We start from the raw sequence: 19,215 nt of genomic DNA, 5'->3' as shown, positions 1-19,215 counted from the left end.
TGTTGTTTTATTTTTAGTTTCAAACACACTATCCTGTTACGCAATAAATTTCGATATTGTATAAAAGAGAGACCACAGTTAATATTGTCACCTTTTCTTAACGCAATTATAGTTATTAAGTTATTATTAATTAAGTATTGTATTACCAATGTTATTTAAATTTCAGAAATTCAAAATTATAGTATGTTTGCCATACAATATCATTTTTATATTGTAAGAATATTGTGCAATTTACGTAAAAAATAATTACTTTTTTTCGCGGCACAATAATTAGACGAGTTCATTTATCTATGCAAAAAAAACCGATGGATATTTCCGCACAGAATTATTTGTACAAAATTTACTGCTAAGATGAATTTATGATTCGCACATACAATAGAGAAATTAGAGGGATCGTTAGTATATGCTCTCCAGTAGTTGGAGCAAATTGGTTTACTTGTAAATTGTATGTATTACATATCGCCGTAGCATAGATCATCGTGAGCTGTTTTAACAGAAAGAGATGGCCTTTAATAATGTTACCATTTTATTAGATTCAATAAGAACATTAATTTGAAAGGCACGTTATACGATATTATTGTAGTTCTAATTGGTTTCCGTGGTTTCTATTATGTATTTTTTAAATGTTTTATTTAGGCATGAATTTGATCTCAATACTTTGCGACACATCAGTTACCGATACAACAGCTCACGGTGAACTGTAATATGGCCAACTGCATACGTACAATTTAATGGAAATGTACAAATTGTAGGTTAACTACTGTCTCTTGAAACAGTATGTAAATGAATTGATCGTTAATTATTTCATTGTTGTTTTGAAGCGGACGAAACCGGTCCTAATATATTAATTAAAAGTGGAATAAGTACTATAAAAAAAATTGCGTTTTATTAAATAAAAACAACAATACAATGCAGTTCCACCATGAATTGACAGTTAACAAAATAAAGGAAGTTAATTATTTCCTTATTGTGGATGTAGTTCAAGAAACTTTCCTAATACTTACTAATAAGAGTGAAAGACAATTTTGTAATCAGTTGACAAAAATGACAAGCTTGTAGACTATCTATCAAATTTTGGTCGACATTTCTGTGTCAGGCCGTTTTTAGCCAACCATGTTTCACACAGTGCGTGGGCGGTTTTATAATTAACCATACATTGGAAAGTGATCTAAAAGTTTTCAAATTGAGAACAAACTACTTTTTAAAATCAATTGTGACTGTTGAACAAGACAAGCCCCGGGTGTCTAATTTTTTTATGTCGTTAGAATTTTAATTTACTTACATAAATTCTAATAAAATATGCTAATATATCAATTTATTTACTGCTATCTGCATTGGATGGCTTGACTGACTCACCTTCTAAATTTATAAGATGGACACATTGAAATAGATAACACAAATCCGCTTTTTATATATATTTTTTTTACTATTGATCAGAGCAGGAAGTAAATCATTATAGTCAAGGCTGTCTGGTAAATTATGTAAAAAAAAAAAATGTTGCATACACGTTTGTCCAAGTGGGCCAATGTAATTTGGTGAGGTAACGCGCAATTATTGTTAATTTTTTATCGCATCACACGGAGTGAGGCTTTTTTGCTTCATTAGTAAACAAGCCATGCTGTAGGAATAGATCAAACAATATTCCTACATTGTTTGTGTGAACGAGACGTTGATTTTGTTACTCAAACATAAAGTGATAATAGTTTCAAATCAAATTATACAAAAAAAAAAAATAACCAATCATCGATATTGATTTTATATTGTGTTGAAGAAACAGTTTAGTTTGTACAGATTATTTTTATTTACACCTTGTATACGCTTCTCACTTTGATATTAAAATGCACTGCAAAGCTTTTGAATGTTGTCATGTAATTTATCATTAGTTTTTTTTTTATAATATATATTATACACGTGCAACTTTTATATAGTGACCGACACAGAACACATCAGTGGCGAAGGGTTGAGGTAGGCTGTTAAGATCCGCTATAAATATTGCACATTAAACTTTGTCAGTCATATGTATTTGTTTTCATTGAAATACGACTATAATTCGAGTGCTTAAAGTCAGACAACGTTATCTACAAAAAAGTGTTTTTTTTTTTTTTTTTTGAGATAACGTTATTTTACATTTACGGCTACATGATAGTCAAACAACGTTATGTCAATCTTTTCTGATTTCTTATTAAATCGTCAGTAAAGTTTAACGCTAATTACATAAGTTACCTTTGTTTTCATATTTTTTTAAAACTATCACTATAAATTTTAACATTACCATTAGCAAGATAAATGTACAATACACAATAAATTATAAAATATTAACATTAGGTTTTAAATAAACATTTCCCTTGTTAAGTTACAAGAATCTAAAATAACGATTTTTGGCTCTCCTGTTAAGTTGCACTTTTGTAGATAGTGTTGTTTGACACTAAGCCCTCGAATTTACGGATGGTGTTGGTTAGTTTTTAAAATTCAATTAAACCTTGCGAAAACTATGCCATAATAGATATTAGTCAGAAAATACTCGTCTATAAAATTTCCAAAGTTATGTATGATTTAATTGCATAATTTTAGATATTTTATAGATATAATATTTTTTTTTTATCTATTATAGTTTGGTTTAGGCAGGGCTTAATGAATTTAAAAGAATGAACCAGCAATATTTGTAATATGTATTCTTAATCCAACGATAACAAGTATGTATGAAAAAGTGTGCACAATTTTGTCGTATCTCCTAAAATATACCAAAACCCTTATGGTTTGGTTTAGGCAGGGCTTAATTGATTTTTAAAAGCTAACAAACACCATCCGTAAATTGTAGCCTTAGTTCAATAAAAACAAAAACGTATGACTAACAAAGTTTAATGTACACTATTTATGGGGGATCTTAACAGTGTACCTCCACCCTTCCCTACTGGAACACAGTACATAGTGTTAATGGACGGCATAGTGATGTACATGAAATTGAAAGAGAATTTGTAATAATCGGAAAGGAGGGAGGACGAGGATAAGTGTATTGATATGTATATAAAATAACAGTTATTTTTAGTTCTCTAGATGGTTGTGATTACTTGTAGGCCATTCATTATATAGAAGTCGCACTGATACATTACGGTTAAACCTTTATTCAGCCAGTGCTTAATGCCTTTAAAATTCATGCACATGTAGTTAATCATAATACAATATTACAGCTTATTGTATTTGTTATTATTGTGTGAAATAAACGGCCATCAAAGTTTTTATGGTGAGAAATAATTTTATATTGATGTAAATTTAAAAAATACTTTGATAACATCCCCATATAACCAGACCATCTCTAGTATCCCCATTATTATATTTGTTTATTTAAAATTTGATATTAAAAACTAATTTATTTTTTTAGTTATATGAAGTGCCTAGTTTCAAAATCCCCTAAAACGATTTTAGGTAGTTCTGAGAAAAATGAGAAAAACGATTTTGGGTAGTTTTGAGAAAAATGAGAATAAATCATATCTATTAAATCTGTAAACTTTACATATTTATTTTTTAATTCGTTACATTTTATAGAGTATTTTGGGTTTCCATTTTAGTGGTATTTGAAAAGCACATCTAACCATTTTAGCGGGTTTTGAAATTTATCCTAATTTTTGATCATACATATTGACGGTTTTTGGCGTTTTTTAAAGTTCAATCTTTGGCCAACGTATAGGTAACAAAAATATCCATCTAAATACATGTCTAATTCAAAAATTTTGAAAAACCGTTTTAGGGGCTTTTGAAACTAGGCGCTTCATATATCCGCCAGTATAAATTGTCCGCTGAGTGAGGGCGCCACATGCTGACGATTATTGACATGTCATTCAAAACTTTCTATACTGTGATTAGCTTAGTTATAAACACCTGACGATTTATGATGGTACATCTATAATAATGATAATTTTTGTGCATGGTTAACTGCTGTGTAAGAAAATAGTATTATATTGTTTCATAAAATTTAGAATACAATATAACGTGTATTATATACTTAAACCTATTGTGCGATGAAGGTAGACCGGGTAAGGGGTCGTCCATGTATGACACCGCATGAGGGGTTTGATATAATGATGTGATTTTTGATTAGAGAGTTTGGGGCGGTTGTAAACAATAAATATAAATATTATTTATGTGAATAAAATATTGTTATCGACCATTTTCAACAAATTTGTTTCTTAACGAATGGGGGGGACAGTTCAAAATTGTGACGTAATTTAGACAGATAGGTAAAAAAATTGTGACTAAGTGTGTGTCAAAAAATATCGAAAATCGTGTGATGTCATTGTATGAACCTAAACAATTACTCTATAATTTGTCTCTGTTCTGGCAGAACACACTAACTGGAGAATACTTGTTTTGAGTAATTTGACTTTGAAGTTGTTAAAATGTTTGAAATGGTCTATCATGTGAGTTTATTAAGTAATCGTAAAAAGGATGACTTTAAAATAAAGACTGTTTATTTATTAAGAAGGTTTCCAGACGGTAAAGTTTGAAATAAGGAACATTTTGGTATAACTAACTCAATAAGTATATCATTTTTTCGAATTAGTGTCTTCTGCCAGAACAGTGACGATAAGAAAAAAACATTTTATTTCAAGAATAATTTTTTTTGCACACTGTTTGAAGATTTCATGATCTCTTTCTTTCTGATAATCATAGTCAATTCCTAATAATCAAGCTTTTACTATATTGTATTTTTTTTCAAGTAAAATTTGACATTTTATGTATTGAAGTATATTATATAAAACAAAATGATTCTTTAGATAGTCTGGTTCTATAGTGTATACTGTGTAGGGATGACTAAAATTAACCTTTGCATTATTACAATTAATTACCACAATTATACCAGTGCAATCAATGAATAATTTTTTCATATAATTAGGGTTATGGTAACATGCTGAGGGCAATTTCAAAGACAACATACTGAATTTTAAGCAAGAGACATGGTTAATTTTTGTGGTCCATTGTTGTCAGGCTTCATTGGAGGTTCGCCAGGCGGGGCGCCGAGCGGTTTCTTCCCTAGGGGGCAGCACCATGACTAAAGACGCGGTTGTCATTTTACACTTCAACGATGTCTACAATATCGAGCAAGCCACGCGTAAGTCTATCCTAATTAAATTTATATTGGGACCATATTTTCCAGATTAAGAAGTTAATTAAAATTATTAATACTATCGGCCAAATTGTTGTTTATACCAGAGCTGTCGAACCACTACATTTTTTAAAATATGGTTCCAATACAAAAACCCAAGGTGTTCGGTTGTATTCTTCAAAAAAAAATCTAATTATACTTCATTGGATTTGAGTACCTTTTCGAAAAGGAAAGGTATGATATTCATATTTAATGGTGCTAACTGTAAATTCATGATGGAAATGCATTGTACCTATTAATAATTAAATAAAACACGATGTTTAGTAACCACTTCCACTTTTTCTTTATTATTCTGGACCAGTTTCGTCCACTTCAAATGGACATTGTCAACTAGTAAAGAATATTATAATAATACAGATATTTTACAGTAAAATTTTTTTATTTTGCTAAACATTTTTAATAACATGCGGAACCTCTAACATTTTTATGGGGCTTGATTCCAGTTCGGGGTTCTCAAGGTTTTGCATTAGGTCCAGAACCGGTTCAAAATTAATTATTTGGCTCTCAAGGTTTGGTTCCGTTAACAGCTCTGATTTACACGATCTTTTTAGTTTTTTTAGACTATACTTTAATTAGTTATTATAATTATTATTAGAATATACTTTTAATTTAGTTTATTTAGACTAAAGAGTCTGGCAATAATTGTCAATCCATGATCAATCATTGATAATGTGAATGAAGCATAAAGACAGCAAACTTTATTAGACCGAGATTCATAGCGGAGAATGCCCTAAAGGTCGCTCAGATCAAGAGATCGTCTTCACTGCAATGGCGTTCTACACCGTAAAGTTGAATACCTCACTATTTAAATAGATTAATAAATATTGTACTATTTTCGTCTTATCTCTAGAAACTGAGCCTGTTGGCAGCGCCACTCGTTTCTCCACGGCCATTAAGAGCTTCTCACATCTCAACCCTCTCGTCCTCTTCAGCGGAGATATCTTTTCACCCAGCATGCGTAAGTTACAATGCAAATCTATCATTCGGTTATAGTGAACATATTTACAAATAAATTTTAATTTTATCAATTTCAAAATCAATTATCCTAGATAATGTAATGAAGACAACTGCACTCTGGCATATTTTTGCAACATAATATCTGGTTGCGCTTTTCATAGAAGACTAATTGAATGGTGGAATGATGGTGATGGTGGATTTTGATGCCGGGGGTGCTTTGACATGTAGGATGCCAGGCACTGACCTTTTATGATGTTCTGCGGTCTGGCTGAAGCTGGTCCCTGGGGCATGCCCTCACATCCTAGTAGACTCCGATTTCTATAAGCTGGCGTACACGTCATCGCGTCTCATTGACGATGGAGTTGGCAGGGGGCGGACGTAATGCAGTGTTAAGATGCTGAAGCGGGGAGAATTTAGGAATTTAGTTCCACTAGTTCATAAAAGAACCGTGAACTCGCATGGTACACTTTTGATGAATTATATGATAAATGAGGTGACATCCTTGTGCCGGTAACACGGATACAGATGGTCTGATTAACGGAGTTTGCACGAAGACTCAAATAGAATTATGGTTACCAAGATGGTTACACGGTACATGCTCGTAGTCTGCACTTAACTTTCTGAATCAGTCTGTATGTGCTTTGAATTACTCGTGACGGTCTAGCTATAACAAGCTTAGGCACACCCGCTGTCTTGAGGTAACTGAATGTTATTCAATCACGGTTGACTGATTACCCGTAATTGCTGGTCGCCTGGTCCTGTGACAATAACTGGGGATTGAGGTGGGAGGGATGAAAGCGACCATGATTGACCCAACCAATATCTAACTTTGAAGTCTCTTGTGTGTTCACTGAGATATATTGTTTTTCAATTTGTGTATGAGTCAGAGTATGGACCTAATAGATTGAGCAAGTGGCTGACATCCATTTCTCATAAAAACAAAAATCTGTTAATACAAACCTCCACCGTGTGGAAGCCCATATTGTATTATTAAGTCACCTTTCTCTGTATTTTTATTTTAAAAATTGTTAACACTTATTTTATGTCATGTCGTGAACGCTTTGAATTTGTAATTTGTTATGCTCATTATATGTAAAATAAATAAATTTGATTTGATTTGATTATTAGGATCGGACATGGTCGAAAAAAAAAAGTTATACTAATGATATTTTTCATGATTATGTTGAGTGACAGTGAGTTTACAATTGGCCGCCGAAGCTATTGTCCAAATAGATAACTTTGGAAGAATATTGTACAAAATATGCCGGATAGTTTTGGATTTAATTGGGGCTATCAAATTATTCATACAGCAAACATAAAATAAATGCTGTTAAAAATGTTACTGACGATTATTAAAATCTCTGTGTAGTTTAATAAACATAGTTACAATAACATGTAACTGTCAACGAGACGTAGTGTTTCTGTGTCTTGTGTACATATAAATATAATGAGTATTACATTAATCTTCTTTTCAGTGAGCACATACACAAAGGGAGAACAGATGGTACCAGTGTTGAATGAAATCGGAACTCACTGCGCTGTATTCGGAAACCACGATTTCGGTAAATAACAAAATTTTATTGATTCTTATAGACAAATCATTAAAACTGTCTATTATAATTGTATATTTCATACACTTTAGTGACATATGTGAGGACACGATATGTTAACAAATAAAATTCGGCAGATCTGTCACTGACTTGTGCGCCGGGACATTCCGCATCAGTGCGTGCGTGTTTCACAGCAAGAAGTTGTGAAGAAGAGTTTGTCAGTGGAGGAGGAGAAGGTAACAAAGCAACAATCTTCTGGCGCAATAACAGAAATGGTGAGAGCATGGGAAACTGTTGCGTCGTATATTGAGAAGCATCACCCTAATAAGGAGGGGCTATGGGCGTTACAAATTTATTTAATGATAATGCTGTGTCACATTTTCACCAAATTTTGAAGCGTCGACCAAAACAAATGTATCTAGACAGCTAACTAGTAAAAAAGAATTAGTTATTGTCATAAATTCATAAATAATAATAAGTAATTTTCATTGAATAAACGTTACAAATAAAAAAAATTGAGCATGTTTTTCGGTATGGAACGCATTATCATATTTTACATTAATTTTACATTGGGTGTCCAGCATAAACTGGTTAGTTGGTTAGTTTCTTTTTTCTATCATATTTTATTTTCAAATTAGAACAATTTGCCCATTTCTACTATCTGATAAACCCCTGTTTTGCAATAAATATTCGGTTTTTGTAAATTGTTTTATAAACTGTTTTTTTTATTATTATTTTGGCGCGTTTTAGAAGTCATAGATCATTACATATTGTGTGAAATCGTAAATAGATTTCTGCAAAATAAATGCAGTTAGATTGAAGGTCTTGTGTACATTGTGTACATCATGTCATTGACACAGCTCGCAGTATGATTGTGGTTCTATTTACATAAATGAGTTTATAATGAATGCCAAAAAAAATGTGTACTGACTGATTTTTGTAGTTGCTGTTAATAAAACATGAAGGCGTTTTGATAAAAGTTGATCTACCTAAATATTACATAGATAATGCAAACAATTTTTTTGTTTTACGTTATATAAATATTTTTTTCTAGGATAATCTAGGTCAGTAACCCCTGTATCTATCCCCTCCCCGGATATTAACCCTCGTATAAAAATAAAATCTCAACTCAACAAGTAATGGATACAAAAATTTATTTGACGAAATAAATGTTTTAATATGAGTTTGACAAAATAAAAATTTATTTGGCTGTGGATATATTTATACTAACATCTAATGCTAGCCTTTGAAATGGCCCAAGTCAGCAAATGTTAGTGGTCAGTGCTTATCTTTATGAAGAGGATGATATAAGGGCTGACAAAGGTTTACCGTCTATCGACACAGTGTCGGTATTTCAACACGCTTCAAAGGGCGTCAACTTTTGCCTGACTTGTGCCATTGTGAAGGGGGCCATTATATTATACACACTTTAGAGATAGAGCGAATGAGAAAAATTAATTAATAAAATATAGAAATTTATAACCCTATTATATTTTCTGTTAAATATTAAATTTATAATGTAACAGAATTTCATGAATATCTAATCCAAATTTTTTATGTTTTATTTACTTATAAATACTTTTTTATCATATTTAATTTAACCTTGGGGGAAGTCAATTGTCTGGGAATTTTTATGTACGGGTTAATGTCCAGGGGTTATTTACATTTGGGATTTTTGTCTGGGGGTTTATTGACGGGTGGCTTATGTCCACAGGGTTATTAATTGCCATAGAAAAGTTTATATTCTGTATGCTGGTGCATTGAAAAACTACAGCTCTAGTTTATTTATGGTGTAATTTTTTGTGATTGTACATCTAAATAATCTAAATAATGATGGTTCGGTGTATTTGTCTACCTATCTATACACAATAAAATTTATTGATGTCTATTCTTTCATATGCATTTATAGTTTCATTATTAATTTGTACTTGCTGATCCAGTGCAAGTCAAACATTTTGTGTATTTGGAATGTTCAATGTAGATAGAATAATTAATATAAGAACACAAATTCAAGTTTCAGGGTATATCTTGGTAATTCAATACATAAACTATTTTTTTTCTTCAATGAATAAGACACAAGATTTGAAAATGTAACATTCTATATATTGAATATACATAATTTGAAAACATCTCATGCATATACACTCTAGAAAAATCATTTTGTAGAAAAAAATATGACACCGATGGGACTAATTTTATTCGTTGAATAAAAAAAAGTTTATTCAATTATTAGCAAGTCTAAGTACTATATAAAAACTAAATAATGGCGGAATCCGCGACGTCGGTTAGTAATTAAGGAATTAATTGATACCTACGTTAATTTAATGTACTAACAACGATAGCCAACATTATAATGCAATTCGATAAGCATTTCAAGTAACAACTACTAGTTAAAATCGTCGTAATTAACTATGATAATCGTAGCTTAATTGGAAAAGCATACTGGCGCGAATCCAGCAGATACATGTTCAAGTCCCGTCGGCTGTCATATTTTTTTCTACAAAATAATTTTTTCTAGTGTGTATATGTAGGAGATGTTTTCAAATTATGTATATTCGATATCAATACATTTAATAGTTCATGGAATTGAATGATTGAATGAATCTAAATAGTGCTTGAGAGCGATAATAGTGTGACGTGTGCTATAAAAAATCTGCAGCTATTTTAATCATTAGTCTTAGTAATCTTCACTTTCATAATATGATATTGTTTCTTCAACGGCTTTATTGCAAACTAATAAATTGCAATCTATATTTATAATGTACAGTGATAGTGTCAATGTAGTGAACATAACATTTTTTTTTCAGATCACGGCTTGGAGATTCTATCAAAGTGGGTGTCGATGTGTAATTTCCCATGGCTTATGTCAAACGTCATCAATAACGAGACGGGCCGTCCACTCGGTGACGGAAAGATAACACACGTTGTGGATTGGGGCGGCAGGAGAATCGGCCTTGTGGGACTCGTCGAACAGGTTGGTCAACGCCAGATGTTAAATTTAAACTGAATCAGACCACTTTAGACTGGTAACCTTTGACTACTGATAGTGAAATGTCTACAGTTTCATAAATTTTGATTACTTATTAAGAAATTTTCTAGAAAAAAATTCACTAGTCATTGAATTTAATAATTGATGCGATGAATTATAAAATTTCTCAAAAATATATAAATTTAATAGAGAGCAGATAAATTTTGTACTTTTGCCATACTATACCTGATTGCATTGATTATAAGATGCATGTTTTTTCTTATTTTTGTATCTCTGAATTCAGGGGTGCGTTTTATTATCGATGGTGTGTTACAGTCAATACATTATGGAGCACTCTTATCAGTGACACCTTAGATGCTACAGTGCATCTGTTCTATACACAAGAATGCTATAGGCCGCTATCGGTAGCTATTGAGGGAAGTTTTTCATTTTTTGTATCAAAGTATTAGCACTTATTGTAACAATTACAATAAGTTAGTTGTAATTGTTAAAATAAGTGCTATGTTTTAACAGCACCTCTCTTGGCTGTGTTAAATTTTAGAGCGAGAGAGACAGTTTTGACTGTTTAGACGGCTAACTTATTGTAATTGTTACAATAAGTGCTAGTACTTTGATACAAAAAATGAAAAACTACCCTCGATAGCGGCCTATAGCGGTCTTCTGTATAGAATAGATGCGCAGAAAATGATATTTTATGGGGAAATGTAGAAATCAATAATCAAAATGTGAAAAAGTCAAAATGTGATTCAGAACAATAGAAAACTGAAGTGAAGTCATAATATTTAATGTTTCATTTGTGTAAAATAAAGCAATACATACTTCACTCCTCTGGTTTCTTGCAGGAATGGTTGGACACGTTGGCAACAATTAACCCCGAGGAAGTGACATTCCTCGATTTCGTACAAGCAGGAACTAAACTCGGAGCACAGCTCAAACAGGAGGTAAGCATGTCTCTTTAGAAACACAAAATTGCAGCATTTCGAGTGCAATTTTTATATTTCAGATATCTAATAAATTAAATAAAATATAATATAATTTTCGTTTATTAGTAAATAAATATATTTCGAATTTTCGTTTACTGTTCAAATATTCATTTTTTAAAAAGTCACGTTGAACGAAATATCAAAAGGTTGTGTCAAAATAGTCAAGAAATGAAAGCCAGTAATAATATTATATTTTTTATAGTTAGGTATCTATAAAACAAAATAGTTTAGTTAATTAGTCGACCATTATCAAGACAGGTGAAGAAACGACGTCGGACCCAACTTGGTCACATGCTACAGATCGCTCAAAGTGGTCTCAACCTGGCATGCCTTTTCTTAAAGACAACCGGATTCTAGCTTCTAATTTACTACATACTCAAGGTTCGTCTCTTATTATTTTGTGCTCATTTTTCCTCTGTTCATGTTATTTGTAGGGCTGCGATTATGTGATAGCGTTGACTCACATGAGAACACCGAATGACATCAAACTGGCGGAGAACTGCAACGAAATCGATCTGATTCTTGGTGGACATGATCATGTCTACGAAACATTACTGGTAAAAAAATACTTCATCCAAATATTATTTTGATGTTAATATATTAGTAATTCATACAAGATTTTTGGTTTATCATTGGCCCTCAACATTTTTCGTTCCTTCAAAATTATAGTATTTTTGTGATATTTGCATAAAATTATAGTATTTTACATTTTTTGCGGATTCAAAATTATAGTATTGTACTATAATTATAGTACGGTTGGCAACACTATTGGCCCTACAAACCGATGTGGATTTTGGCCGCCGACGTTAACAGATATTTTTATGGGAAATATATGTTAGCCACTTGTTCAACCTATTAAGTCCTTGCATGTAACTTGTAAATTTACCAGAACCGTGATTCGAAACCCATGACCCATGGATTTCATAAGCAGACACATTACCATTCGTCTATCCCGAGCGAGAAGATTTATCACGTCTAAATGTCCCCTGTCCTTAAGATGAGATAGATGGTTTTGATGAAAACGTTTATCTTCCATGCATGGTTAAAACAAACTGATACATATTAGTCACCCTCAGAAAAATGCGAGGTCCAGGGCAATCTGTATATTTGAGCTGCATCCCGTCCCCCTCAAAATCAAAAATTGGTGAAAAATTATTTATTTAACAAAAGATCTTCTGGCTTTAGCACCAACAAATTTAGTTATTATTTCGAAATAATCAAAATTACGTGTTATATGGGAATGTACGTTTTGTGTTTAGTCACTCTTTCTTGCTTCATTTATGCATAATTATGCTTTCAGATCAATGACAAGTACGTAATAAAGAGTGGAGTGGACTTCAGGAACTTTTCAAAAATCACATTGGACTTTGACAAGGCAACAGGAGTAAATGTTTCCATCGAAGAGATTCGTGTTACGTCAGCGTACGCAGAGGATAAGATATTAAAAGAAAAACTTGAACAGTATTCATGTAAGTGTCTTATTTCTAATTTAATTCAATCAATTTTTGATTTAATTAAATACTTTTAATTAACTGATATAATTATGTGATTCCAGCCATGGTGGAGGGTAAGATGGGTGAAATACTTGGATCTTTTACCGTGCCGCTGGAGGGTAGATTCCAGTCAATCCGAACCAGTGAATCCAACTTGGGAAATTGGATTTGCGATGTGGTATTAGCTGCCACCGGCGCCGACCTGGCTATTATCAACTCGGGTACTTTCCGGAGTGATCAGGTATGCTTCAGGTTATTACAGTGGAACAATTTAACCATGATGATTTCATCCAGTGCACATCAGTTAGGCAAGGTTGTATATGATTATTGTTACCGTTTTGAGAAATGGATGTTAGCCACTTGCTCAACCTATTAGGTTCATACTTTGACTCAAATACAAATTAAAAATCAATATGTGTATTTGCCAGACCCACGATTAGAACCTGGGACCCGTGATGTTACAGGCCCACGCTTAAGCAGCGCGGCTATCGTGGGTGTTCTCAACCAGCACTTACATAATTTAAGCATATTGTATTGCTTCCTTACGCTCAGCGTCACACCAATTGTCAAAACTATTAAACCTTTAGTTTAAGTTTGTAGATTAAAAATGCCACCTTGATTGTCTCTTCGCCACATACTCAACTTAGACTAAATAATTTACTGTTGTCATTGTGGATCATGGCCGAACAAGGCGCAGAAAGTTTGTAAAGAAATGACCCAGTGGCTGTTTGGTAGATAACAAAACAATTAACAGCTTAATCTGCAAACCAGCCAACTGCACTTTTGACCAAGAATGTGATTTTTGTAGCATTTTGTTATAAAGCATGTTTTGTATGCTCACACAAAATTTCAAACTCCTAACCCTATAAATTAATGCATTATCGTTTTTCATACAAAACAGCCAACTGCAGGTGCCAAATTTCCAGTATCGAAAATTGGACAACTCCGCTCTTTATATAAATCTTCTTTGTATGAAAGGGAAGCTAAAATGGTGTATTAATTCATAGTGCAGCTTACTTGTATTTTTGGAATTGTAAAATTTTTCTCGATAGTTAAATTATTATGTTTTTTCTCTTTCCTAAACAATTTGCCCAAATGGAGTCAGCCGGTTTGCAGATTATGCAGTCAATATGATACTTTGCCGGTACTAGTGAGTTGCTATCCTGAAATGCAATGGCTTGATGAGGCTTTAAGTCTCAGGTACAAATTTGCACAGCCCATGACACATCGAACGCTTAAAGAATCCTACATAAATAATTATTATTAGGTACATTGAAAAATATGTAATACTTGAATCGTTCTGAGGCGGCAAACTAATCTTTTATACAGTGACAATATTATATACTATTTATGTTACATTTTTATAGGTGCATCCCGCTGGAGAATTCACAGTGCGAGACCTCTCAAATATAATTCCGATGCGGGATCCTCTGATCCTTCTCTCTTGTACGGGAGAAATAATCATAAAAGCTCTCGAGAATGGAGTCTGCAAGTATCCTAAATTGGAAGGAAGATTCCCACAGGTAAAAATCAAATTGAGGGCATTATGTTTTCCGTTTACTTTTGGCTAGTTTTGGAATGATATTGCATGTTTTCATTTACTTTCCATAATGGAGTATGGAATAGTAATTATTGTGTGCCATTGAAGAGTATTACTGATTGATATTTTTTGTTAATCAGGTGGCTGGTGTGTCGTTTGGATTTGATCCCTCAAAACCGGAAGGCAGCCGTGTGGAGAGGCAGACGGTGAGAATTGGAGACGAGTACCTGCAGCCTGACCAGGTTTACAGAACCGCCGTTAAGAAATACATTTACCAGGGATGCGATGGATATAACATGTTCCAGGGATGTCCTATCATTGTACGTTTAATAATTCATTAATTATAATATTTGCTGTAGGAAAAATAGAGATAAAGACATTGAAGAAAACCTTTTCTATACTGACGGAACCTTACTGTACTAGTAAAACAACCAATTCAATAGTTGAATGACAATCATTTTTGTTCTTATTATAATATTGTCACCTCAATACTACAACTAGATAACTTTAATTTGGTCATTATTATGAAAATGAAAATTAAACTTTACTTGATTAACATAAATCTAGGCTATATATTATTATTTAAAATAAAAATGGAAAATTGCGTTTGTCTAATTGGGAACAATTAAATAATGTTCAATTGTATGAAAAAATATTGTAGGTCTATTATTTTATTTGCTTAATTAATGAATTTATGTTTTAACGTTATCTAATATTTTGAAACACAAAATTAATACAGTTCCCATTAACTTCTGACTTACCTAGTTTTATCGTTTTGTAGAGAAGGAAATGTAGAAGCATATTCAATAGCTATCTCAAAAACAGTGAAAATCAAGTTATCTAGTTGTAGTATTGAGGTGACGCTATGCAATATGATCATCTTGAAACGCTATTATTTTTTAATTATTTATGACTATGTTCTTTTTGACTGTGTTTTTGAAATTAAATAATAGATTGACGACGATATGTGCCCGGAGATCGGAATGGCCGTCCACAATCATTTCAACGCAATCAACATGCGAACCGGCCGAGCCAAACATTCCAAACATCGACAATCCCTCATCACCCTCAGCCGAAGGTAAGTACTATTTCAACTTATTTCCATAATCATACAATATACTACCTTTTCCCCTTTGGGTTTTGACTGCGATTCGCCGTCGTATCGCCTCTTATATTCTATAATACTTCTGTTCATATAAATCTTACTACTGCATTATGCTAAAACTCATGGACTGTTTGTAATGCGACTGTTATTGATTAATGAAATTCTAAGGTATAATTATTTGACGGCCATGTTGATATACGTAAACGAAGTTAATAAAATGAGTTTATCCTTGGTATTTACCACATAAAAATTGCTTTACGACATGTGTTTGTCACACTTCGTCAAGTTTTTTAATCATATATTATATAACATATAATATGATTGATAATAGTATAGAAAAAGAGTAGAGATGTAATAAATGTGGGAAAAGGATAGTTGGTCAAATTCCAAGCTATAATTGAGTAGAGTGGTTTTTAATGTGGTAGGTAAAATGTGGGGAACAATTAGGGTATAAATGTTGTTAACTAATGTATTATTGATGTTAATATATCGTCGGTCCCTATTAAAAAAGTCGGATCTGCAAAATGCTATTTTTCAGTACGAGCAATCAAAGATGTTTCATCAAATATCCTTTGTGACCTACTGCTTGCCATAATGAATAAAAATACGGGTTATAGAAACTTTTCTAAACGTTTATAAAAACATCCGTCTGTCCGGTGAACATAGCAGCAACTGTCAGATTCGACGCATATTGCTCAGCCACGCCGAGCCAACAACGTTGGTTGGTAATAACCGACATTGCTATTCGGACACTCTCGGTAGATCCGTCATTTTTAACTTGAATATCTCGAAATTTTTCAAACAAACAAAAAAAACTGTGATTGTGGTATAAATGTTTAAAGTGTTTAAATAACTTTTACGTAATAATCCGAAAATGACAAAATTTCAGATCCGACTTTTTTTAATAGGGACCGACGATATTATGTACATAATGCGGGCAAACAGTAACATGTCAGCTTATAATGTCGTGAAACTTGACTTGGTTCGACACCCGGGTCTGGAAAATTAACATGTTGTTATTCAATGTATGTTTGAATTCAGAGCTGAACCTAATAGGTTGAGCAAGTGGCTAACATGCATTTCTCGTAAAAAAAACAAAAATCTGTTAAAAAACCTCTTGGCGATGCCGCCAAGATCCACATTGAATTGTAGAGCCATTTAAAAATATGCATTTTATAAATTGTCATAAATTATGACCACCAAACACTGAATCTCTTGATAGAAGATACAAGTGAGTGATGTTGAATACGGCTGATGAATATATTATAAATCGGATAGTACCTATTGCATGGTGAATTGATTTTTATTCTTCAGCTACGAATCTTTGCGATTGAATTTTCCTCATGCATGTCTTCAATATTTCCATTCTTGAAATAATTTCAGACATAGTCTTGTAAAAATGCTTGACGGAAATGAGTTGGACGGACCGCCTCCCATGCGGCGAGCTTCCTCCATCGAAGTGTCCACACCGCTTTCTCCGCATGCCCCCCCTACCAATACCGCCCATCACAGGTAAAGTTATCCGAGCGCTGAACAAATTCAATCTTTTTATTATTTCTATTATTGAATGACTCACGCTATTATAAGTACCTACTATATATTGTTACTTTTACATACAGAACAGCTGAAAGAGATCACCCTTAAACCGATCTATCAGATTTAATGCCATTATTTTATGATGGCTCAAGCGTGTGGCATAGACAACAAATTTTAGGTTTGTTGCAACATGCATATCTCAAACTGGTCATAATCATTTTGTCATTTTATCATATTACGCATGCCAGAATTCAAACCTAAATAAAAATACACTAGACATGTAATAATTTATGGATGACTAGTCTTGTATGTATTTGAAACATGTAAAGAGACTCTGACACTTCAGTTTTCTTTTAGTTATATTTTTGTCACTTTGGCTATAGCATACCAACATTCTAAGTCACTTGGATGCTGTTCAAGTCTGTGAGCATAGTCATCTCGGACCCATTTACTCTGGTTAGGTTTGGGAATAGAATTCAAATTGAAAATATGCATTAAAAATACATCCAATGTCTGCAAATCTTATGAGAACAGCCCAAATACAGGAGTGGTTGCTATTTATGGAGTTTATTTAAAAATCTACTGCAAAGAATATGTTTATATGTATTGTCTTTGAAAAGAATTACTTGAGGATCTCAGTAGAAGAGGAACATAAATTATAAACTATAGTTTAGTTTAGAGACCATTGTAATTATGTGTACATTTTGATGCTGTTTTTTTTATATTTACATACAAGATTTTGACCTTAGTAAGCAACACGTTCCAATTTAGTCGTTTATCTTTCCAGTTCAATTATAAACAACATCATTTTTTTTCATTCAACATTATTACATTTAATTCCCAGTTTTTTTTATTTCCAGCGATTGACGACAGAAATTTTCATAATTCAATTAATATTTTATTACTTACATATTAAAATTATAATTCCAATTTATTGACATTTAATTCAATGCATCAAAATAAATTCGAGATGCATGTGTGCATTCGTAATTATAAAAAAGTCTGCAGTGCCCAAGACCAAGGTTACACAACGCGATTGTATCAGGTTTCTTTTATTGTTTTTTGTTTAAGCAAATAATGTCTCAGTAAAGAGAAACATTATCAGTTCAAAAGAAAACGAATTCAAAATGTTAGTTTTAACGTCTATGTATTTTCAGATTAACCCGACGCGCATCTTTAGACGATCTTGAACAGCAGTCATGTCAGCTGACACCGAAGCTGGAACAAAGGATTGTTCTTATCAACTCCCCTCAGGTATAAAATAAATACATATGATTTCATAATATGACATAAACCAGTGGCGAGAGGTAGGCTGTTAAGATCCGACAAAAATTGAACAAATTGAAAAAAAAACAGTTGAAATTGTAAATTATCAAAAAAATGTCTCAAATTGCAAGCTTCATATTTTTCCCCTAGGTGCCTCTGGCAGGTAAAGACTTTGCCTTAAGCCGTGTTGCCTTCGTTTTATAATAAAAAAAAAAATTAATAGAAAGATCTTAGTGCTTTTTATAGTTTGTAATTCGCAGTAGATGATTTTCAATTGTATATTTCATTGTACTAATATATGTACAACATTTTATTTTTCAATATGTTATAATAATCATTTTCTACAAACAGTTTACCGTATTGCATTCCAAGTAGGGATTGCAATATCGGTATTTCAAAACAGGTATCCCAGTATTTTTCGATACCGAAATACCGGTTTTAAAAATCAGACAATACCGATATACATATTCGGGATTGAAATTGGAAACAATAATAATATTGATACATCTTATGTATTAATTAATATAAAAGGTTATTTAGCTACATATTTTTTTCGAGTTATACGAGGTATATATGCCATTCTGGGCAGTGTTGACCTGTGTGTCCCTGATAACTGTCTTAGAAATAGAGACCAT

General features: G+C 32.5%; 1 protein-coding gene across 1 annotated transcript in view; it reads left to right on the top strand.

The window, feature by feature from the left end:
• LOC147077801 (uncharacterized) overlaps positions 1-19,215 on the top strand; it is a 52,835-nt gene that overhangs the window by 20,392 nt on the left and 13,228 nt on the right. Inside the window, exons 3-15 of the mRNA XM_085960796.1 lie at positions 4,984-5,107; positions 6,012-6,119; positions 7,594-7,680; positions 10,476-10,642; positions 11,500-11,598; positions 12,075-12,197; positions 12,941-13,109; positions 13,196-13,374; positions 14,501-14,656; positions 14,814-14,993; positions 15,627-15,751; positions 17,162-17,290; positions 18,472-18,568. Coding sequence (XP_085816922.1) covers positions 4,984-5,107; positions 6,012-6,119; positions 7,594-7,680; positions 10,476-10,642; positions 11,500-11,598; positions 12,075-12,197; positions 12,941-13,109; positions 13,196-13,374; positions 14,501-14,656; positions 14,814-14,993; positions 15,627-15,751; positions 17,162-17,290; positions 18,472-18,568 — 1,743 coding nt within the window. The remainder of the gene's footprint in view (positions 1-4,983; positions 5,108-6,011; positions 6,120-7,593; positions 7,681-10,475; positions 10,643-11,499; positions 11,599-12,074; positions 12,198-12,940; positions 13,110-13,195; positions 13,375-14,500; positions 14,657-14,813; positions 14,994-15,626; positions 15,752-17,161; positions 17,291-18,471; positions 18,569-19,215) is intronic.

The sequence above is a fragment of the Rhyacophila brunnea genome, unplaced genomic scaffold, assembly GCF_057557595.1.
Source record: "Rhyacophila brunnea isolate RB1 unplaced genomic scaffold, BYU_Rbru_1.0 scaffold_12, whole genome shotgun sequence".
In the NCBI taxonomy this organism is placed as follows: Eukaryota; Metazoa; Arthropoda; class Insecta; order Trichoptera; family Rhyacophilidae; genus Rhyacophila; species Rhyacophila brunnea.
Note: the sequence above shows the minus strand (reverse complement) of the source record. Positions and strands in the feature narration are given on the sequence as shown.